Source organism: Schistocerca nitens, chromosome 8 (assembly GCF_023898315.1).
Source record: "Schistocerca nitens isolate TAMUIC-IGC-003100 chromosome 8, iqSchNite1.1, whole genome shotgun sequence".
NCBI classification, from domain to species: Eukaryota; Metazoa; Arthropoda; class Insecta; order Orthoptera; family Acrididae; genus Schistocerca; species Schistocerca nitens.
This window is the reverse complement of record NC_064621.1, coordinates 446,888,791-446,912,966: the sequence shown is the minus strand read 5'-3', so window position 1 is coordinate 446,912,966 and position 24,176 is coordinate 446,888,791. Positions and strand designations below refer to the sequence as shown.

General features: G+C 40.2%; 1 protein-coding gene across 3 annotated transcripts in view; it reads left to right on the top strand.

Moving 5' to 3' along the window:
- LOC126198955 (3'-5' RNA helicase YTHDC2-like) overlaps positions 1–24,176 on the top strand; it is a 338,664-nt gene that overhangs the window by 98,937 nt on the left and 215,551 nt on the right. For all 3 annotated transcript variants that reach the window (XM_049935603.1, XM_049935602.1, XM_049935604.1), the window contains exons 11-12: positions 1,950–2,116; positions 20,061–20,188. In XM_049935603.1, the coding sequence (XP_049791560.1) occupies positions 1,950–2,116; positions 20,061–20,188 (295 nt within the window). The remainder of the gene's footprint in view (positions 1–1,949; positions 2,117–20,060; positions 20,189–24,176) is intronic.

Below are 24,176 nucleotides of genomic sequence, written 5' to 3'. Positions count from 1 at the left end.
AACTGGAAAAATAACTTTACCATGAATAACATACAAAACAGTAACCAATATAAAGGCAGTCTGTTTGAAAATGCAATTATTTACTCATCAGTGAACCAAAATCTGCTGTAATATCATTTGGGTTGTTCATTATAGCATGCTTGAATCATCCTTGGCATGCTGTCCACATTGTGTCTGAGATGTTGGTACCCAGGCCTGTTGCATTGTTTGATAGTGATCCACCTGAGGGCATGTGGTGTGTGAAGAGGAATCCTGCAGTGATGCGCTGCAGGTTTCAACTCATTCCAGGCATGCTGCCCAGTCCTCAAGTTATCCTTGACGGTGATGAGATGTGTCTGACATCTATAAATAATATTGACCCAAAACATGAGTAACGCACTTCTGTGCCGAACCTGACCCTGATATGTGCACTGGTACCTGGCCAAATGCACACTCTTCTATGATGATCATCAAGTACCAGAAAAATCCTGATGCCATTGATCCAGGTTTCATTCCAAATGTTCTGTTGGGAACCTCCTTCCAGTGGCACAGTGCTAGAGTTTGTACTGCTGTTCATAATGAATGCCTAGAGGCCAAATTGGTTGTGTGGGAATCATTTCCACTGTTTGGGTGTATATAGCTATGCCAGTTCTCTTGAAGAAGGCATCACTCAGATATATTGAGTACTGATACGAGCCAAAACGTGTAATTAGTAGTTACCAGTTGGTTTTGTTTACTGTGAGTGACCACAAGGAGGCAGATCTGCAGTGCATATTGTCAGATGATCTTGCTGCCAACCCACCTTGCTATAAAGTGACAGTGCTCACACACTATAAGTTTGAAATGCCCACATTACCCTATTCGTGATTGGAGATACAATGCTGTCTGCTTAACTCCACTGAATATGCAGGTTTACTTTTACTTTATTACACAGGTGTGTAATAAACGCATGTAAATGTACCAATTTATTCTAGCCAAAAGAGTTTTGAGAGAGAAATTTCCAAGCAAGTCATGAGAATGGTCCAAAACTTACCATGTCAGTGCCATCTGCTTTCACTGGATAGTAAATGCTTATAATTAGACTGCATTAGGATGTCAGTGTACATTGGCTTTCCATGCATGGCATCTGGCAGGGCTACTGCATGTTAACAGTAACAAAATTTAGATTTTATTTCAAGAATTGGAAAAAACACAGTAGTTGGAATACTGTAGCTCTACCAAGGATGAAATGAATAGAACATTTTAGCCACATATAGCACAAAATAAACAGATTTTCTAGTTACTGCCCATCTGCTTGACATTAATATTTTGATCAGAAACAAGATTGTTAGTAAAACATGGGGTAATTGTCTGATAAAGTACATAAATGCATTGAGTTTGAATCTTTAGGATTCCGTAGTTCTTTGTTTCTTACACATGTATCATGATATAGAAGGAGATTGTGTGGAACATTATTAGTTATGACTAAACTTTAAGCTTCAGTATATTATGTATAAGTTCTTTTTAAATTTATATTACTTGAAATATAGCATTAAAACTTAATTATATTGTTGCATTAATCTGTGAATTCTTACATTATCTCTCTCTCCTTCTCTCTCTCTGTCCATTCTGAGTGATTTGTGTTTCATCACATACTGTAATTACTGCAGTCTCTATGCATTGCCCTGCAGCAATCATTGCATTTTATTCCCTTTTTTTATGGTTCATTGACAAGTTGCTATTAAATAATATTTTATAAGACCAGAAAGTGGAATATTTCTGTTTATTTGTTTAAAAGAGGAAAATATGAGTTGCAATTCATCACATAATGTAATGCGTAAAGGTTATGTAAAATTGATATTATTCAGTGTACTTCTGGTAGTAGTCCATTAGTTTGGTGGGAGAGAGCTACAGAAAGAGAAGAAGCATCAGTCATATTAAAAAGTGGGAAAAATGCTTTGAATTCCAATAACACTTGACTTTTACATCAGGAATGCAGATATGGTTGTTGCCGAACCTTTGCCTGGATTGACAGAAGTAGTGAGTGAAGAAGATAGAAAACTGCTGGAGATCTATCACCATAGCTTCAATGATGAAAATATTGATATGGATCTTCTGATGAAACTGCTTATTGACATACATTCATCAGGAACTAAGGGTAAGCATCAAAGATATTTTTTTTTCAAATTGTGTTAGCTGAGATATGCAACATTGCCTGGCTATTTTATTTATTCCACTCTTCTGTTAGTCCATCTCCTCCTCACACTTCACAGTTGTCATGTTATAGAGCATGCTCTGGAACAGGATACTGCATATTGCCAGTATGCACCCTCTGCCTATGCCCATTCATCCTAATTGATAATTTGGGTGGTAGTCATGGCGGGCCTATGCCCATTCATCCTAATTGATAATTTGGTGGTAGTCATGGCGGGACTGTGATTGCTGTATTCAGATGAGGACTGAGTTGGTATCCCTTCGCTCACAGCTGCAAGCGGCGCTGACTTCAGTTGCGCAGCTTGAGGTTGTTGCCAATGGGCACCACTGTGGGGAGCCGGACTTGGGTATCACGGGGATATCAACCTCGTCCCGTCTGTCCCCAGATCGGTCTGCCGCTGTGGTTGCCCTGGTTGCTGCCCGCAGTGGGGCTGAGCCCTTGCCTGTGGTTGATTGGGAGGTCGTACCAAGGCGTGGCAGGCAGCGAAAGACGTCCCCGGAGGCTGATCAGAAAGCCTCCCCGGTGCGTCTGACAAACAGGTTTCAGGCACTGTCTCTGGCTGAGCCAGATGCAGCTGCCTGCCCTGTTTCAGAGGATGATTCTCAGTCTTCAAGGTCCGGGCAATCACAGAGGGTGGGCTTATTGGTAGTTGGGAGCTCCAATGTTAGGCACGTAATGGGGCCTCTTAGGGATATGGCGGCTAAGTAGGGGAAGAAATCCAGTGTGCACTCTGTGTGCATTCCGGGTGGAGTCATTCCTGATGTGGAAAAGGTCCTTCCGGATGCCATGAAGAGCACAGGGTGCAGCCAGCTGCAGATGGTGGCACATGTCGGCACTAATGACGTGTGTCGTTTTGGATCTGAGGAAATTTTCTCTGGATTCCAGCGGCTATCTGATTTGGTGAAGGCTGCCGGTCTTGCTTACGAGATGAAGGCAGAGCTCACCATCTGCAGCATCGTTGACAGAACTGACTGCGGACCTTTGTTGCAGAGCCGGGTGGAGGGTCTAAATCAGAGGCTCAGACAGTTTTGCGACCATGTTGGCTGCAGATTCCTTGACTTGCACCATAGGGTGGTGGGGTTTCGGGTTCCGCTGAATAGGTCAGGAGTTCACTACACTCAGCTGGCGGCTACACGGGTAGCGGAGGCTGTGTGGCGTGGACTGGGCGGTTTATTAGGTTAGAAAGCCTCGGGAAAGTATGGGGTGGGCTGCAATCTCAAAGGGTGCATGGCAAATACAGGACGTGCTTGGATCAAGGAACAGTCGGAATTGTAGTTGTAAATTGTTGTAGTTGTGCTGGGAAAGTCCCTGAGCTTCAAGCGCTAATAGAAAGCACAGAACCTGAAATCGTTATAGGTACAGAAAGCTGGCTAAAGCCTGAAATAAGTTCTGCAGAAATTTTTACGAAGTCTCAGACGGTGTTCAGGAAAGATAGATTAGGCAGAATTGGTGGTGGAGTGTTTGTGTCTGTCAGTAGTGGTTTATCTTGTAGTGAAGTCGAAGTAGATACTCCGTGCGAATTGGTATGGGTGGAGGTTATACTTAACAGCCGAACTAAGTTAATAATTGGCTCCTTCTACCGACCCCCAGACTCCGAAGATATAGTTACGGAACAGTTCAGAGAAAATTTGAGTCTCGTAACAAATAAATACCCCACTCATACGGTTATAGTTGGTGGGGACTTCAACCTTCCCTCGATATGTTGGCAAAAATACTTGTTCAAAACCGGTGGTAAGCAGATTGTCCTAAATGCTTTCTCAGAAAATTATTTCGAGCAGTTAGTCCACAAACCCACGCGGATTGTAAATGGTTGCGAAAACACACTTGACCTCTTAGCCACAAACAATCCAGAGCTGATAGAGAGCATCATGACTGATACAGGGATTAGTGATCACAAGATCGTTGTAGCTAGGCTCAATACCATTTCTTCCAAATCCACCAGAAACAAACGCAAAATAATTTTATTTAAAAAAGCGGATAAAGTGTCACTAGAAGCCTTCCTAAGAGACAATCTCCATTCCTTCCGAACTGACTATGCAAATGTAGACGAGATGTGGCTCAAATTCAAAGATATAGTAGCAACAGCAATTGAGAGATTCATACCTCATAAATTGGTAAGAGATGGAACTGATTCCCCGTGGTACACAAAACAGGTCCGAACTCTGTTGCAGAGGCAACGGAAAAAAGCATGCGAAGTTCAGAAGAACGCGAAATCCCGAAGATTGGCTAAAATTTACAGACGCGCGAAATTTGGCACGGACTTCAATGCGAGATGCCTTTAATAGGTTCCACAACGAAACATTGTCTCGAAATTTTTGTAGAAAATCCGAAGAAATTCTGGTCGTATGTAAAGTACACAAGCGGCAAGACGCAGTCAATACCTTCGCTGCACAGTGCTGATGGTACTGTTACTGACAACTGTGCCGCTAAAGCGGAGTTATTGAACGCAGTTTTCCGAAATTCCTTCACCAGGGAAGATGAATGAAATATTCCAGAATTTGAAACACGAACAGCTGCTAGCATGAGTTTGTTAGAAGTAGATACCTTAGCGGTTGCGAAGCAACTCAAATCGCTTGATACGGGCAAGTCTTCAGGTCCAGATTGTATACCGGTTAGGTTCCTTTCAGATTACGCTTATACAATAGCTCCCTACTTAGCACTCATATACAACCGCTCGCTCACCGATAGATCTGTACCTACAGATTGTAAAATTGCGCAGGTCGCACCAGTGTTTAAGAAGGGTAGTAGGAGTAATGCATCTGACTACAGACCTATATCATTGACATCGGTTTGCAGTAGGGTTTTGGAGCATATACTGTATTCAAACATTATGAATCACCTCGAAGGGAACGATCTATTGATACGTAATCAGCATGGTGTCAGAAAACATTGTTCTTGTGCAACGCAGCTAGCTCTTTATTCGCACGAAGTAATGGCCGCTATCGACAGGGGATCTCAAGTTGATTCCGTATTTCTAGATTTCCGGAAAGCTTTTGACACAGTTCCTCACAAGTGACTTCTAATCAAGCTGCTGCGCGGTGTGGGACCCTTACCAGGTGAGATTGACGGAGGACATCGAAAGGGTGCAAAAAAGGGCAGCTCATTTTGTATTATCACGTAGTAGGGGAGAGAGTGTGGCAGATATGATACGCAAATTGGGATGGAAGTCATTACAGCAAGGATGTTTTTCGACACGGCGAGATCTATTTACGAAATGGGGTATCGTCTCAGTTGTGCGACTGGATTCGTGATTTCCTGTCAGGAAGCTCGCAGTTCGTAGTAATAGACGGCAAATCATCGAGTAAAACTGAAGTGATATCAGGTGTTCCCCAGGGAAGCGTCCTGGGGCCTCTGCTGTTCCTGATCTATATAAATGACCTGGGTGACAATCTGAGCAGTTCTCTTAGGTTGTTCGCAGATGGTGCTGTAAATTACCGTCTAGTAAGGTCATCCGAAGATCAGTATCAGTTGCAAAGCGATTTAGAAAAGATTGCTGTATGGTGTGGCAGGTGGCAGTTGACGCTAAATAACGAAAAGTGTGAGGTGATCCACATGAGTTCCAAAAGAAATCCGTTGGAATTCGATTACTTGATACATAGTACAATTCTCAAGGCTGTCAATTCAACTAAGTACCTGGGTGTTAAAATTACGAACAACTTCAGTTGGAAAGACCACATAGATAATATTGTGGGAAGGCGAGCCAAAGGTTGCGTTTCATTGGCAGGACACTTAGAAGATGCAACAAGTCCACTAAAGAGACAGTTTACACTACACTCGTTCGTCCTCTGTTAGAATATTGCTGCACGGTGTGGGATCCTTACCAGGTGGGATTGACGGAGGACATCGAAAGGATGCAAAAAAGGGCAGCTCGTTTTGTATTATCACGTAGTAGGGGAGAGAGTGTGGCAGATATGATACGCGAATTGGGATGGAAGGCATTACAGCAAGGACTTTTTCGTCGCGGCGAGATCTATTTACGAAATTTCTGTCACCAACTTTCTCTTCCGAATGCGAAAATATTTTGTTGAGCCCAACCTACATAGGTAGGAATGATCATCAAAATAAAATAAGAGAAATCAGAGCTTGGACAGAAAGGTTTAGGTGTTCGTTTTTCCCGTGCGCTGTTCGGGAGTGGAATGGTAGGGAGATAGTATGATTGTGGTTCGACGAATCCTCTGCCAAGCACTTAAATGTGAATTGCAGAGTAGTCATGTAGATGTAGATAAAAGGCTGGGCAGCTGTTATGTAAACACTGTTTGGTCTTAATTTACATTAATTCCTTCCACCTCAGCATTTCTTCAAAGTAACTACTCTTTTCTTCACTCAGTATTAGTTTTCTACATCTTTCATTGTCTTACCCATCTATTTTTCATCACCCCCCTCCCACCTCTGTTACTACAATGCACCCAGCTTTACACTCTTACTAAAACTCATGCACGATGTTTAAACAGTAGTCTCTGTCTCGCTTATCACCCGGTCTTCCACCTTTACATTCTTAGATTTTCAAATCTCATCTGATGCAGCCCCCAACAGTCTTTCCTTCTCATCCTGTCTGGTAAGTCTCCCCTGACCTGCAGTTCTGGATGACTTTCCTGAAGTCTGCCCCTTTTTATAGACCTCTGCAGTCCTTTTCCTTCACCCCTCTTCCTTCCCCTTCAACCCTTCTGCCAGAAGCAGGAGCCACTGGCTTCAAAAGCTTGCTTAATTATAACATTCTTTTATGTGTGTGCTCTGTTGCCACTTTGTGAGTAGATTTTTTTTTAATCCATCCAATTAAATTATTTTGTCAAAAAATGATTGTTTTCAGGTACTAAGCAATAAATATACAATGTTTGGCTGAAATTGATCAGGGGCTTAGGAGGAGATGTTAAACATAAGCATATGTACCATAAGTTGCACAGATATATGTCTGATTCTCTGTTGTTTTGCACCACACAATTCCTGAGAAGGTCTTAAATTTATCTATGGTATTCAACAATGTGGCTTGATCTTAAGTCCCGAATATACAATAATAAGGCACGCCTAACAAAATTTCTTGAAATTCCTGCACGTGTTCCTGAATAATGCTTTAATGTCACCCTGTTTTCATTTCCACTTCTTCGGGATATAGGTGGCTCTTAACCCCACAGTGCTCTGTGTGTCTTGCCAGATAGTAAGTAACCAGTAAACACTCAGTTCTTTAAAGAATTGAACAACCATGTACAAAATAGTTCTGAGCTCCTGGTTATTTTACAAATGAGTTATGGTGTTAAATATTTAAAACAATAGGAAATCCAGGATGGAATAATGTCAGTATTATGAAAAGGAAGGTTGCTACTTGCCATATAGCAGAAACGCTGAGTCACAGACAGGCTCACCAAAAGACTACACTGTGTCTGGCTACCGCGCCAGTCTGCGCCCCCTCCCCCCTCACACACACACACACACACACACACACACACACACACACACACATTCACACAAATGCAGCTCACACACACATGACCACTGTCTGTGGCTGCTGAGGCCAGACTGGCCTTGGTAGCCAGAGACAGCGGTCATGACTGTATGAGCTGTGTTTGTGTGAATGTGTGTGTTTGTTGTCTATTTCAGAATGAGGCTTTCTGTCCGACAGTTTACTTGTTTGGAAGTCTTTTTGTGTGTCAGTCCGTGGTTCACCATCTCTGCTATATGGGGAGTAGCAATCTAGCTTTTTCATAATATTGTGTTACATACAGTGAAACCCCGCTTTTACACTTTTCAAGGGACATAAAAAAAATGGTATAAGAGTTGGGAAAATGTAAAATGTGGAAAATAACATTTTAAGCAGTGACAGTTACGTATAGGATGCCCCCTTGCACTTCATGTTTGATATACGTACATAACAGGCATGAAAAGACTTATCAGTGACTTGTTTACTGTCTAATGAGGGTTTATTATCTAATAAAAATCACTGATGTAACTGGAACTGATATCTGTCTGAGAAGTAGGAACGTTTGACCCAGTTTCGTATGTCATAAATATGAAACTTTCTGGCAGATTAAAACTGTGTGTCGGACCGAGACTCGAACTTGGGACCTTTGCCTTTCGCGGGCAAGTGCTCTACATCTGAGATACCCAAGCACAACTCACGACTCCTCCTCACAGCTTCAATTCTGCCAGTACCTCATCTCCTACCTTCCAAACCTCAGAGAAGCTCTTCCGCGAACCAAGCACTCCTGGAAGAAAGGCATGAATGTTATGTGTTCTGTATTGGTGCGACATGACACATAGTAATGATGGGAGCACATTGTGATGTAAGTAATATGCTTACAAACAATAGTAGTATTGTATGTGAATTGTGGGTGTGTGTGAGTGTGAGTCATTTGATATGTATCGGAGGCTGGCTGAGGTGCCTAAAATAAAGAAAAAAAAATAGGGAAAACACACATGATATATATGTTTAGCTCACATTACTTGCACCAGGCGAACGGTCTACCCAACGAGAAGCCCTAGCCACACGGCATTTCCATTTCCAGCTCACATTACAGCAATTCTTTTGTGAAGCTTAGTACATGCTGTGATGCATTGTCAAAGCTCATTGCTGCAATTCTTTGTTGTGGGTTCTTTATGGCAGACTTCTTTGGCACTTCTCTGGGAAAAAATAGTACTTGCAGCATAAAAAACAAAACACCATGTATTTTTAATTTGGACGTTTTTTTCTCTATGCAGTTGTTCTCAAACGATTGCAAGGAAACTGTTAGTTCAAAATATTTTATTATTTCAAATTGTAAGTCTTGCACCACAGCCTGGTAATGAGGTTGTTATCTTTTTGTAATTGGTCATATTTATTACAATAATTCAAAGTTGAGTGGCTCACTGCCCATTGTTAGAAGAATTTGCAGTGAATTAAGAGTGCAGAGTTTGACTGGTAATCTGAGGGTAGCAGAAACCGACAGTCTGAAATTGTCACATTTCATGAAATTGTCTTGATATTTCGAAATGCATCCCTTAGCCGTCTGTAAAAATAGTTCGAAATCTTGTGTATTCATCCACATGAAATTTCTGAATCCCATTCAAGGAAGTCATGCCCATGTCTTTACAAGCTTTAAAAGTGCTAAATACCTTTCTCAACCGTGGACATTCATTTAACAGTGTTCTGTACAATTTGAAAGTGTCCAAACAAATAATATCTTCCTTTGCACCACACAGAGAATCATGTTTGCATGTATATTTGACCAAAGGAAACCAGAAAGCTGCAAGTTGAGTTATCTGGTGCTCTTCTGCAAAACTTCCTTTATATAAACAAAGTAAAGCTGCATCTTGTGATGTGTTTTATTCTACATGTAAATAATTGAAAGCCACAGGCTTTGGACTCGCAAGTTTTTTTGCAATCATTTGGATGACGCTCAGGCGAGTTGCATGTTCCTAACCAGTAGACCAACCGGGTAAAAGGGAGCTACCGTGTAACATGGAATCCAGGACACGTTTCATTTCTGACAAATCTCCACGTCATTGAGAGGTGAATGGTAGGTTGAAAGATGGAGTGAAAAAAAGTGACCCAGCCAGGATTCGATCCTAAAACCCTTCGGTTTCTAGCTGTACTCCACTGCTAGAGCACCACACCATATGCAGTTTTTGTAATGTTTTCTGCTGCCTCAAGGCACTGCAAGTCTCTCAAATTATGGCTGCTATTTGATGGGTGGCAATGCTGTCATTTTCACAACTTTACTTCAGTTCATCATAATTCAGACAATTTGTATGAAATATTTGTAAATTATATACAGAAACCTTCCCCGTGAGTCAGTGTATCTGGTAATGAAAACCTGATCAAAATCCTTACAGCAATTCCTGAGATGAACTTGCACATACAGACAGATGTGAGTAGACACATTTATCTATACTTGTAACACGAACAATCAGTCGACATTGCAAATGGTGCCTATTTTTCTGGTAACTGTCGACTATCTTCAGACCAGTATGTATCTCTGAAATTACTAAAGTAGGCCAAGAAAATTTGGAAATTTTTGGTAAGGTCTTAAGGGACCAAACTGCTGATGTCATCAGTCCCTAAGCTTACACATTACTTAATCTAATTTAAACTAACTTATGCTAAGGATGACAAACACACCCATGCCCGAGGGAGAACTTGAACCTCCGACGGGGGAGGCTGCGGACTGTGACAAGATGCCTCAGACCGCTCGGCTACACCAAGCGACCGGCCAGGAAAAATACAGCTATTCACCATATATAAATAAAATAAATAGGCATCAGAGCTACAAAATAAAAATATACCATGTATATACCTATTGATTACACATGGAGTCAAAGCACTGAGCCACTGTACATGATGCTCAGAGGCATCTGCTGTGAACTGCTGGCTAGCATAGGAAAGCTGCAGGTTACAAAAAAAGAGCCCCACCCGTCGATCTGTGCATGATCAATTGAACAACCAATAGCCTTAATACATACAAAATGGCATGTTTATGATTATGAGGACTTCATACAGTACAGTAAGATTACAATCTTAATTACAATAGACAATACATTTAAAATAATTGAAAAATAGATTAAATATTAGAGAAGCCGTTAGTAGAGGCTAATGCGTGATTAACTGCCCTCCATGCGCAATACACAAAAGTATTAGATCTACATACCTTCCAAAGATTATGGCATAATGTGTGAGATATTCATGCGAAGATGTGAAGATCAACACACAGTTTTGATAAATGAATAAATCTAGGATAGCAGAAATATTCCTGTATGATAAAATTGTCACTAAACTCTGCAATAATGTAACATATGCACATGAAAGCATAATTTGCAGCATGTAGAATGTTTGAGAAGTTTATTGGATTGTGCTTTTATGGAAATTCTTTCTGTTTGGATTTGCATGATTTATAATTTTTTTGTAGATTTTGTTTTCTTCTTGGGTCTCGGTAGTTCAGAAGAATTAACGTTGAGAAATTGGATTGTGGAAGCTTGTTGGATTGTAATATTACCGTGAACATTGACTTAGTTTTTCTCCTTGGATTTCAATGATTCTTAGTGTCTTTGGTGCTTTTGCTGGTTTGTAGGCTCTCGATATTTTGTTTGTCAGTTAGGTTTGTTGTTTCTTTCTTTCATAATTGACATTTGTTTTTGATTGCCAGTTGTGTCATCCATTTGGCTGTGTTGTTATTTAGGTAAGTTATTAGGTTAGGTTGTTTAGGTTGGATATCTTACGACATTAAGTTCCTCAGTTTAGGTATTACCGTTTAAATTTATAATGTCTGGAAAATGCAAGTTGAATCTTTCATAGACCTCACAACAGGGTGAGTTATAAAGATAGCTATACAGTAACAATCATTTGTTCATGCTAACAGTGAAGAAATGAACAGGCAGAGCATCAGGCAGATGCTCTAGCAGCTGAAAACTCAGCACAGGTTGATGCTCGATGTTAGCAGAATGCTTAATGCATTGCACTTTGACGTGCAAGTGATGGGACACGAGCAGTTACATCCTTGACAGTAGTATACAGCAGAATGCATGGCCTCTCAGTTGCTTCTGAGACAGCTGAAGATGTGGCTTCTCAGTGTCAGGAGAAGGCAGCACATATTGCCTCTGTGCATGCCTCTAAAACAGTCGAAGAAGCAGATGCATTGCTGACTCACTACAACAAGTTGAACATCGGCATATGTTTGCAATGAACACATGGGGATTTTGTAAAAAAAAAAAAAATTACTTTTGACTATGAACCAGCTTTAAATTACACTAACAACAGGTTCATTAAAATTGACCCTAAGAACTAGGCATGCAGATTTTATGGAGCACTGAAGTGGAAGGAGGAAATGACGGTAATGTGGTGCTCTGGGAGCAGTGTATACATTCCCGCATTAGAAGAGACAGTCGATCCTTTAAAGGAATTATTTTCTGGTGCGACTAATGAGTAACAACAATTCCTAAACTGTTTTAAAAAATATAATTCATGTTTTCGCATGACGTCCGTTGGAGCAGACAGAACTTTCGTCATGCCTGGGTTTTCACTGACCTTTATGGTGCAGGGGCAAGTACACCATAAAATAGGAGTCCCTTTTACCTCTGTTCAACAGTCAATCACATTTTTGCAGGTTTACTTTATGGGAGATGATGAGGTGGAGACTGAAAGCTGGGGGAGTTAAATGGGCAACTGCACTGAAAACACAAAAAGTTCTGCACAATCACAATGAGTTGGTATGTAAGTTTAAAACGGCTGTTGTGAACTTGCCCAACGAGAGTTGCAAGATGTGGATCCACCCGTATATCATGCCGAGCAAGCAACATGTGTGCCAGTACAATGCATTGACCGTGGCCAAGGCCATGGCTGTGGTCGCGGGTGTCGACCCCTCCTGTGGTTGCGGTCGTCAACCTCACCACCATGAGGGAGATTGACCTGTGTGAATATGATTCCCTTGCCAGGATCATGGATCCTCTGCAGTATCTCGTTATGTTTTGGAAAGGGCAAGAATGAAATTGTTTCACTATCCCTCAAATAAATCCAGCTTCTGGGCAACCAAATCTGAACAAAAAGGGAATGTGGATGGATTTCTGCACATTTCAGCTTTTGGTCCATGAACACGACTTCAACTTGCCACTGCGATGTAGGGTAACTTCTGTAACAATTTTTTGTAAACATGTATGTAAAGATGGAGAGTGAGTGTTGAAGGTACACAGTAATAAACCAAAGCAGGATGCACTCACAGAATTACACCCATCTGTAATGATGCACTCACAGAATTACACACATCTGTAATATGCCATTGCGAGTGATGGCAATGTGAATCCAAATGGCTTAGGGCAGATGGTCATCCTTCCATTGTGATTTGTGAATAATCCGAGGTACCCCCATGAAGGTACACAGCACACATACTCCTATGTGCAGAACTACGATCAGCTAGACTTATTCATCTCTCTATGTGCAATGCAGTCTGGATTGAGATCAGAGAACTTATGGCAAGCAGAAACTGACAGACCACCAAAATATCCTAGCATGACTTCTTAAGGTTAAAGTGCAAAATCACATGTGCCATATATTCACATGCTGCTGTGGTTAAAATAGAGACTGCAATCAAAGCAAATTGATCAGCTGATATTGGCAGAGCTGCCTAACCCGAACCTTTAACAAACAGCTGTATGACATGGTCACTATGAGCTTCTGTGAAGTTTGGAAAGTAGGAGACTAGGTACTGGAGTAAAGCTGTGGGTACGGAGCGTGAGTCGTGCTTGGGTAGCTCAGATGGTAGAGCACTTGCCCGCGAAAGGCAAAGGTCCCGAGTTCGAGTCTTGGTCTGGCACACAGTTTTAATCTGCCAGGAAGTTTCATATCAGCACATATTCTGCTGCAGAGTGAAAATCTCATTCCAGTTTGCGCGTCAGTGTATAAAGTGGGCCAACCACAAATAACATTGTTTTTTACCATTCCATTGTTGTTTTGCAACTGTGAGTCCACTTCTATTCCTTCATTATTGCTTCAGCTAAAACAGTATTAAGGTGTGTTGTTACAGGCCTAAGTGAGCAGCAGTAATATAAAATAACAGCGAGCCAGGTGAGAAAAAATTTACAATCCATGCAAGAAAATGGCCCCCAAGCAAGCAGCACAAGCCCCTAATGAGGCTGTTGGCTATGAGATAATTAATAATCGAAGAAGTGTTTGGTGGGGATCTGATGCAATGTAACGGTCTTCGGATGACAGGAGAGAGTGTGGCACTGTGGTGCAGGACTCCCACATCTGTCGCAGTTGTCTCACGTATTGTGTGCAGCCGATCTTCTTCTCGGATCAGATGGCTGCATCGATATTCACAAACTCTTCTTCTCCAAAGACTATAGCTGGTTAAGGGGAGTTCAAAATAGGCTTCTTTCCTACTCTTGAAATGATTCTGTACTCCCAGGATACTTTTGTTCAACTCTGTTATATTTTCATCTCCACAATGAAACAACTTCACAAAGTTCACACAAACGTTCAACTCTTGCAAGTCAACCCCATCTTAGATCATTAGAAACTAACAGATACAATTATAATGAGTTTGGTTTAATAACCTCTATGAAACCAGTTCTTGCTTCTCGCAAGTCTAATGTCCAAAAGTCAAATGTAAAAGTCTTTAATTCAATACATAATTCATTTGTTCACCACAATACAATCATCACACCGTTAAGGAATAGAGCATGCTTCCTCCTTGTACTGGACATACAGCTTCTCAGGCGTGCTGCAAACACTTGTCTGTGCCAGTCGACCATCACTATTGCCGTATTTTCCCGATACACGTCCAGCCTGCACACACAGAAACCGGCGGCGAGGTAGACACATCTCCACACTCTCAACCTCGTACTTAAAATAATTGGGTGTTCGAGATGGTGGAAAGCCTAGTGTCTCTAGAATATCCACCTAAATTCTCGAGGCACTACATATCCCTCCCCTTAGCTCGAACACACAATATGTTATACATATTCATTTGTACAATTACACAAGATAATTCTTTATCTTTTAACAGGTCCTCTCTTTCTACTAATAATTATAATACATGACCCTTTCAATCCATGTTGGAGTTAGCTCTGTTTTCTATTCCTCTTCCAATCATAAATTACAGGTGTGCATAACTCAAGAATACTCTGCTGCTTCGTTCTTACTTCCCATACCGGTACTACTTTTTCTAAGTATGTACTTATTCATGGTCTATTGTAATCTGGAGGAACTCTGGGTAGAATAAGTGTTCCCTTCTTGGACATTCGTAAACCCGAAACCTAATGAGGCTATTTATGCATAGAATTCAAACTTACCCAACTCATCCCTTTAAAAGTGTGACTTCTGTCATGACACTGCCCTTTTTCCCTTTAGGAACGGTACCTGTATCTGACATGGGTTGACCCTAGGAGTACCCTTTCTCCGTCCATTTTGGTAGGTATGCCCATTTTAACTTCCTAATCTATGGTACAGGTCGATCCCCTTCTTGGTGCCCCTGTCCGCACAGTATAGGTCAGCCTCTCTTGGGTCTGCCTATCTGCCCTTTCCATCCAATAAATGCTGGGTGTGCCCTCCTCCTCCTCCTCCTCCTTCCTGAGTAGGCCTCCTGGTACATTGTCCGAGCATACATCTTTGTGAATACTATTCTTATATACTCTCTGGTAAAATTACACTCTACTTTACACCTTAACTGCACTTTCCAATACTCCATCTACTACCCTAGAGTCCTCTTTCACTCATCCCTTCCACCATATAAACAGATATCATGCACACACATAGTAAATGCTATGTCTACCTGTATTTACCAACTCCCATTACATACTATGCCTTTTCTCCAAGGACTAGCACAGCACATGTAAATATATATTTGAGAGCGAGAAAAGATAATGATGCAGAACTGTCACATATCAAAAATGTAATATGTGCATCCACTCGGATGTACCTATATCTTTATTCGCCTACCTACCTTGGCAGTTCTGGCATCACTTCAGGTTCCTAATTTGTAATTCTTCTGTTTGTACTTAAGTATATCTTTGTGTGTATGCTTAAGTGTGTTTGTGTATCCTGATTCTTCGGTCGACTTATGTGAAATAAGTTGAAGGTTATAAAGAACCATGGAAATTGAGAAGGACTTCAGCAATAGAAGTATATGCATACGGAAAGAAGGAAAGATAGGTACTCAATAGAGAAGTAAGAAAGGAAAAAGTAGAGACGGTTGCTAAGATCGAAGAAGTGAAAGAAGATAGTCCCAAAGACAGGAAAACCTTTCCCACCCCCCTTCCCCAGGATCCCTACTTTGCCGATACTTGAGTGAGAAGCCAGAGGAGGTATGGTGTTAAACATCTCCTACAGAACTGTCATTCTCACCTTCACCTTTGAAGCCCCTGAAGAAAAATCTTAGCAACACCTACTGAACGGCAAATGGTGAAGAATCAGTTACACTTGTCTACGAGAGTTGTCTGAAAGGTGGGGTGTGTGATTAGTGTTAGTCATGCTTTTGCCTACACTACCCACCCCTTTCAAAAGTGATACAAACCATCCCGTTTACATTGCATCTCACAAAAGGTAGAAAATTATACACTACGATAATATAGTTATGTAGTCATTCACTTTACACTATATTTCATACACACATAAAGTACTCCATTCAGTTTCTGATGTCTAGATATTACTTTGTTTGAATAGTACCCTGATATTATACTTTTCACTCAAATAATATTTTTTCATTTCATTTCATGTCTAGAGATCACTGTTCATCTGTTATTCTCTTAAATTGGTCCTAATCTTGTAGTCATATCCGGTTTCAAAATTACTAACATTATTGGATAGTTTAAGAATTCAAGAATTGATTACAGAATAGTTTAAGAATTGAAGGGAATTCAGTGCAGGAAAACTAATCTCGGAAGGAACACCGAAAACAAATTGGTTGGCAGCGGTGGTCAGTCCTCCCGTTAACACAGAATGTTGACGTCCCTGGGGGACAGATTTGACTCCGTCCGGATCCCATTGATCTGACATTAACATCACTTGATTGCTTATGGGCCAGTACTTCTCGTTAAATTTTATGTGAAAGTCTCCCTACAACAAAACAGCTACCATTTTACTAGGAAGCACGACATTAAGTAAAGTTATTCTATGTTCTAATCTGTTTTCTGTACAAGTTTGAATTCTTTCCATGAGTCATCTCTAACATTTCTATTATCATTAAGTTTGGAAAAAGCAACAGTTGAAACGTTTCTGGAATTTATACTCTTGGTAATTTCTTGATCTATAATTATCTCAAAAGGTTCCGCCAGACTACTTACATTTATCATGTCAAAGTTGGCTAATTATTCCCTGACATTCCATTCTACATTATTTACTCGTGAACTGACAGCTCATTTAGTAACAGCTCATATACTAACACCTGGAATTTTCGATTGAATAATCGATATTACATCCTTAGGTCGATCTGTGTTCTCTTTCAAAATATTCATTTCCTGTTTTACGGAATTAATATAACATTACATACATTTTCACAAGATTCTAACTTTTCATTAAGCTCGAGTCTTTATTATTACTTTTGGCGTCAAATTCTAGTTTCTTTGTAAAATTCTGAAATCGCTCATTCTGTCTATGGTTAGATTCAGTAAATAGTTGATTAACATGAGTATTCAAAGAACTAGTGAGTTCACTCTTTAAATCTAACTTCAGATTTTCTAGCTTATTATTAAGAGTGACAAATTCAGTCTTTAATAAAACTATATTTGCTTCTTGACTGTTCAAGGTTTCACTCTGGGCATTTAAACTAGATTGTACCAAACCTATTTCTTTTCTTAGATCTTCATTCTGAGCATTTGAATCTGTTCTTTGATCATCTAACTTAGCACTTCGGTCATCTAATCTAGCATTTAGTTCTTGTCTCAAGGAACCATTTCGAGTATTTAACTCTTGTCTTAAAGTTACCATTTAGGCGTTTTGAGCTTTGATTAAATTCACTACTTTAGACCAATCTGGCATTTCCCTAGTTACTGTAATGGCCATGGTTGGTTCTGAAGTTTGTTGCTGTTCTTGATCCATAATTTTATGGATCTTGGAACTGGTAATCATCTAAAGAAAATTCACCACTGAATACAATAACTACACTAACAGTTTATCATGCCCAGTTCCTTCAACTTTACCTAACAATTATTGTTTTTTGCTCACCCGGCATAGAGTTCAAGCTGCATTGGTGTGCAGGTGTATAATCAGTGCCAGTAGACAGCACTGACGCTGGCAGCGGCGGATGTTGGTTTCACCATCGTCGACGGTGAGCAGATGTGGAGTCAGCACTGGTGAGCAGCAGTTGGTGCAGTCGGCGTCAGTAGCTGGTTACGGCATTGGCGCGATGTATGTCTGTGAAGACTGCTTACTCCCCACACCTGACCTTCTTAGTCGAAAAGTTGAGGTTTTCTCTCCAGTTCTCTCTGCTATTACTGTCTCACATCTTTTACAGCATTGCACTCGCAACTTTCTTCTATTTGTTCATTGGACTCAACATGATTACTGGAAACAGTTCTCGTATGTTGTTAGGCTTGGTTACTATGGCAACATCTAATATCTTCTTTCCGTTTCTATCTTTAAATTCCCATTTTCTTCAGATCCTGTCACATAGGTCGCCACATTCTAACGGTCTTTGGATGACAGGAGAGAGTGTGGTACTGGGATGCAAGACTCACACGTCTCTCGCTGTTGACTCACGTATAGTTTGCAGCCGACATTCTCGGGTCAGATGGATCTCCACAATGAAACAACTTCACAAGATTCACACAAATGGTCAACTCTTGCAAGTCAACCCCGTCTTAGATCATTAGAAACTAACAGATACAATTGTAATGAGTTTTGTTTAATAACCACTGTAAAACCAGTTCTTGCTTCTCACAAGTCCAACACCCGAAAGTCAGATGTAAAAGTGTTTAGTTTAGTACATAATTCATTTGCTTACAACAATACAGTCGTTACACCGTCAAGGAATAGAGTGTGCTTGCTCCTTGTACTGCACATACATCTACTCAGGCACGCGCTGCAAACACTTGTCCACGTCGATCGACCATCACTATTGCCGTATTCTCGCAATACACGTCCATCCTGCATACACAGAAACTGGCGGCGGGGTAGACACATCTGCACTCTCTCACCCTCGTACTTAAAATATCGGGTGTTCGAGACGGTGGAAAGCCTAGTGTCTCTAGAATTTACAACGAAATTCTCAAGGCACTACAGCAACTGTGCTGTTTTATACTCTGAGTGGGTCATTACTGCGCAGTAACACTTGAACATGGCAACAGTGTGATACAATGAAAGGTTATTTTATCATTGTTTAGTTAAATAGTGATTTAACTCATAAGTTTATTTTGTCATTTTTTATCTAAACTAAGATAAAACCATGATTTTGCTCAAACATGTTTACTTTTGTAACATGTGGACAGCTACTCTTTACGTGTGTATGAAGTATGCCGCACTCCTGCTCATGTTATGAAAATGGGTTAAGATTATATCTCTCAGTCAGATCTTCGAGTAGTGCAAAAGTGCAAAATACATTTTGCTTGTTCCAGATCTATGCTATAAGGTTATAACTAAGTTACTGTCAATAGCCATTATTTAAGGTGAAAACTATTATTTTTTCATGTACAAATACAATCCATGTAAATTTAGTTTGTTTTCTTTGCTACAGTGCTTACTTCAACTTTCATAGGCTCACTCATTGTTATGTACTTCTTTGTTGAATTAAAGTAAAAGATGGGACAGATAAAAGTGATTTAGTCAGTGTCTTTCCTTAAGACTAGTGAAGATGGTTTTGTAGATGAATGTTTATATCATTGTACCTCATGTTATTGTTTCAGTTCAGTTCCTCTTTGCTGTGTTCATCTTTCCCTACAGCATTTTCTTCCTCTTTTTAAGTAGTTGGCTCTCTTATCTGGTTTGGTTTTTCAACAAATGTAATATTCAAACAGTATCCATAGCTTCTCCCTGCATGCATAGTTTTTACTTTCTCCTGGAGTAGTTCATTAACTTTTTTATATAGAGTTTATGGTTTGTAAATTACTCTCTCGTTTCTGTTATCTCTTCTACAATCGTGTAGTGTTTCTGCCCGGTTTTAGAGGTGTGAGTGACATGCTGTTTTTGAATTGACACTAATAATTTACAGTTACATTTTATTTCATCTTTTTTATCATCTCACCTCACCCTTCCATCTGGAAATTTTATCTCTTGTAAATTCACTTGCATTTGTATCAGTTCTACGTCCATATATATTTTTCTATAATTACAGTAATTTAATTTGTGTTTATATTAACTCCAGTCATATTACTTTCTAATATACCTGTGACTTTATGTTCTTATTAGCATCTGGCTATGTAATGTATCTTTTAAAATTGTATGAAGGAATAAAAGTTATTGTTATAGAAGATGCTACATTTTTTTCTTTGTTGTCAGGTGCCATTCTCATTTTTCTTGCTGGATATGATGATATAGTTTGCCTCCGAGAGAAGATAAATTTTGAAGAAAAACATCTCAATGAAGCTGGCAAATATAATCTTTACACTCTTCACTCAAATATGCAGGTTGGTGTTTATTCCAGCACTTTAAGGGCTTCACCTGAACAACGCTTTTGTGAAGCTAATTTTAACGAATTACAGGAAATATGTTGAAATTCTGTTGACTGTAGGACTTATTTAAGGAGCCTGAATTGGTGCAAGTTTCTAGCAATTTAAACAGTATTTCCCGCCATTATAATTAACATAACAGTGATAGACTGTTTCAAGCACTGATTCATGTTCTTGATTTTTGTTGACTCGCATAACCTGCCTTTTGCAAATGGCAGTCCTGCCAGCTGATAACACTGCCAAATGAAACTTCAGCTAACACACACAGTGTTATTTAATTAATGTTATCTAGAATGTTTCTTATTTATTTTTGTTGGTAAATAGTCTTTTACAAACTTGGGGTCTGTGTAAATTGGAGAAATAGATGGCCGGAGGGTTGTGATATTGATGTCAATGTTGGTTTCTGCAATAACAAATTCAGTTTTTAACAGTTTTCAACTACACTTTGTGACTCTTCCTCATTTCTTCTATTTTTGATAATAGTGTACTTCAATTTTCCGAATTTTCATGACTTCATGGAAATTTAATGAATTTTTACTTAGAACAGTGGAAGGGGTTTGTTGATTCCAGTTATAATTGATTTTTACATTATTGCTGTTCCCATAGTTACAAAGATACTTGCATTGCCATGCCTTGAATATTTATATAAGCATTGTCAGAAAGGTTTACGCTCTGGATACTTTAATGCAGCTTTTCAGTAATATTTTGTTACTCACCTCATTGTTGTTGTAGTTGTTGTGGTCTTCAGTCCGAAGACTGATTTCATGCAGCTCTCCATATTATTCTTTCTGTGCAAGTCTCTTCATCTCTGAATAACTACTACAACGTCTTTCTGAATCTGCTTACTGTATTCATCACTTGGTCTCCCTCTATGATTTTTACTGCCCACACTTCTCTCCAGTGTTATTGAAACAAAATGGAATAGTGTTCCAATTATTGCACTGGGGGAAGGTTATGTTATGTCTTCAAAGTTACCCACGCCAGCACCCAAACAATGTCGATGCTGCTGAACTGTTGACTGAACTACAGTTGTCAATGTTGCCGGTGTGATAGCCATACAGGAAGCCTCGATGGTTTCTCGTAGCTCGTTCATTGTAGCTGGCTTCTGTTGTCCCCATAGGTAGAAGTCAAGAGGTGTAAGGTATGAAGACCATATGGGTATTCAACAGCTGCTGTTTGATCTATCCATCGTCCAGGTAGATTTTCATCCAAGTAAAGCACTCCGTCTTCAGGCCGCAAGCGGCCCATCGAGACCATCCGACCACCGTATCATCCTCAGGTGAGGATGCGGATAGGAGGGGCGTGTGGTCAGCACACCGCTCTCCCGGTCGTTATGATGGTTTTCTTTGACCGGAGCCGCTACTATTCGGTCGAGTAGCTCCTCAATTGGCATCACGAGGCAGAGTGCACCCCGAAAAATGGCAACAGCGCATGGCGGCCGGATGGTCACCCATCCAAGTGCCGGCCACGCCCGACAGCGCTTAACTTTGGTGATCTCACGGGAACCGGTGTACCCAATGTGGCAAGGCCGTTGCCTTCATCCAAGTAGGCTCTTGAGATCTCTGTGGTAGTGGACAGAACACCATTTGTTGTAGGTGAAATCTTTCATTTCCAAATGCACCCTCGGATGGCAGGTGAAAACAATTTTTGCAGCGTATGAAGACACACCTCACCAGAAAAAGGGCCAGTCAAACCATGCAATGACAGACCACACCACACATTAACACATAGTAGATTAACTTGAATGTCCACATGAGTGTGAGGATTTTCAAGAGCCCACTATATGCAGTTGTGGCAGTACCATTTAGTTTGAATTGTGCCTTGTCAGTCCAGATGACCATCGCTGCAAACGGTTCATCCTCGCGAAGCATGCTTTCAAACCGCTCACAGCACCCAATCCTTCATTCCGGGTTGTCCTTGTTGATATCGTGCAGTGATCTTGGAGTGTACGCTTTCCACTTTGCAGCCTTTAAAATTCGTCATACACTTGATCAGCGTATCTTGCTTTCACGTGCACCCTTCTACACAGATTTTTGAGGTCACCTAGTAAAATGTTGCAACACAGCAGTGCTGGAAGCTGGGCTTGTTGATATTTTTAGTCAATCAGGCCTTTCCACATGCGCATCCTGAATATTAGCTTGAGTTTAAAATGCATCCCAAATACGATAAATTGTTGTACGTGTTGGTGGCTGAGTTCTGTACACGTTACTTTCATACATGGCTACATTCCATACAAATACTTTCAGAAGAAGACTTCCTGACACTTAAATCTGTAATTGATGTTACCAAATTTCTCTTCTTCAGACATGCTCTTCTTGCGATTGCCAGTCTACATTTTACATCCTCTCTACTTCAGCCATTGTCAGTTATTTTGCTGACCAAATAGTAAAAGCCATCTAGTACTTTAAGTGTCTCATTTCCTAATCTATTCCATCAGCATCACCTGATTTAATTTGTCTACATTCCATTATCCTCGTTTTGCTTTTGTTGATGTTCATCTTATATTGTTCTTTCAAGACTCTTTCCTTTCCATTCAACTGCTCTGCCAAGTCCATTGCTGTCTCTGAGAGAAATACAGTGTCACCGGCAAACATAAAAGTTTTTATTTCTTCTCCCTAGACTTTAATTCCTATTCCAAAATTTTCTTTTGTTTGCTTTACAGCTTGCTCAAGTTCAGACTGAATAATTTCGGGGATAGGCTCCAGCCCTGTCTCACTCCCTTCTCAACCACTGCTTCCCTTTTCATGTCCCTCGATACTTATAACTGCCATCTGGTTTCTGTACAAGTTGTAAATAGTCTTTCGCTTCCTGTATTTTACTCTTGCTACCCTCAGAATTTCAAAGAGAGTATTCCAGTAGACATTGTCAAAAGCTCTCTCTAAGCCTACAAATACTACAAAAGTAGGTTTAACTTTTCTTAACCTATCTTTTAAGAAAAGTTGTAGGGTCAGTTTTGCTCCGTACGTTTTTACACTTCTCCGGGATCCAAACTGATCTCCCCCGAGGTCAGCTTCTACCACTTTTCCATTCTTTTGTAAAGAATTCGTGTTAGTATTTTTGCAACCATGAATTATTAAACTGATAATTTAGTAATATTCACTCCTGCCAGCACCTGATTTCTTTAAAATTGAAATTATTATATTCTTCTTGAAGTCTGAGGGTATTTAATCTGTCTCATACATCTTCCATACTAGTAGGAAGAGTTTAGTTATGATGCCTCTCTCAAGGCTGTCAGTAGTGTTGGTGGAATATTGTCTACTCCCAGGACTCAGTGCTCTGTCAAATTCTTTTAACGGTGTTATATTCCTCATCTCATCTCATCTTCATCTACGTCTTCTTCCATTTCTATAATATTGCTCTTAAGTATATCTCCCTTGTGTAGGCACTGTAAACACCTTCCACCTTTCAGCTTTCCTATCTTTGCTTAGGACTGGTTTTCCATATGAGTGATTAACAGTCATACAGGTGCTTATGATTTCTCCAGAGGCCTCTTTAATTTTCCTATAGGCAGTATCTGTCCTATAGGCTTCTGAATCCTTACATTTGTCCTTTAGTCGTTCCTGCTTAGTCATTTTGTAGTGCATGTCAAACTCATATTTTAGACATTTGTATTCCCTTTCACCTGCTTCGTTAACTGCACACTTATATTTTCTCCTTTCATCAATTAAATTCAGTGTGTCCTGTGTCATCCAACAATTTCTGCTGGGCTCTGTCTTTTACCTGTTTGATTCTCTGCTGCTTTCTCTATGTTCTCTCCCAAAGCTACCCATTCATCTTCTACTGTATTTCTTTCCCCTGTTTTCATCAGTCATTGCCCAATGCTCCCCCTGAAATTCTCAACAACCTCTGGTTCTTTCAACATACCCAATTTCTATCTCTTTAATTTCCCAGATTTTTGTAATGTCTTCAGTTTTAATCAACAGTACATAACCAATAAATTTGGGTC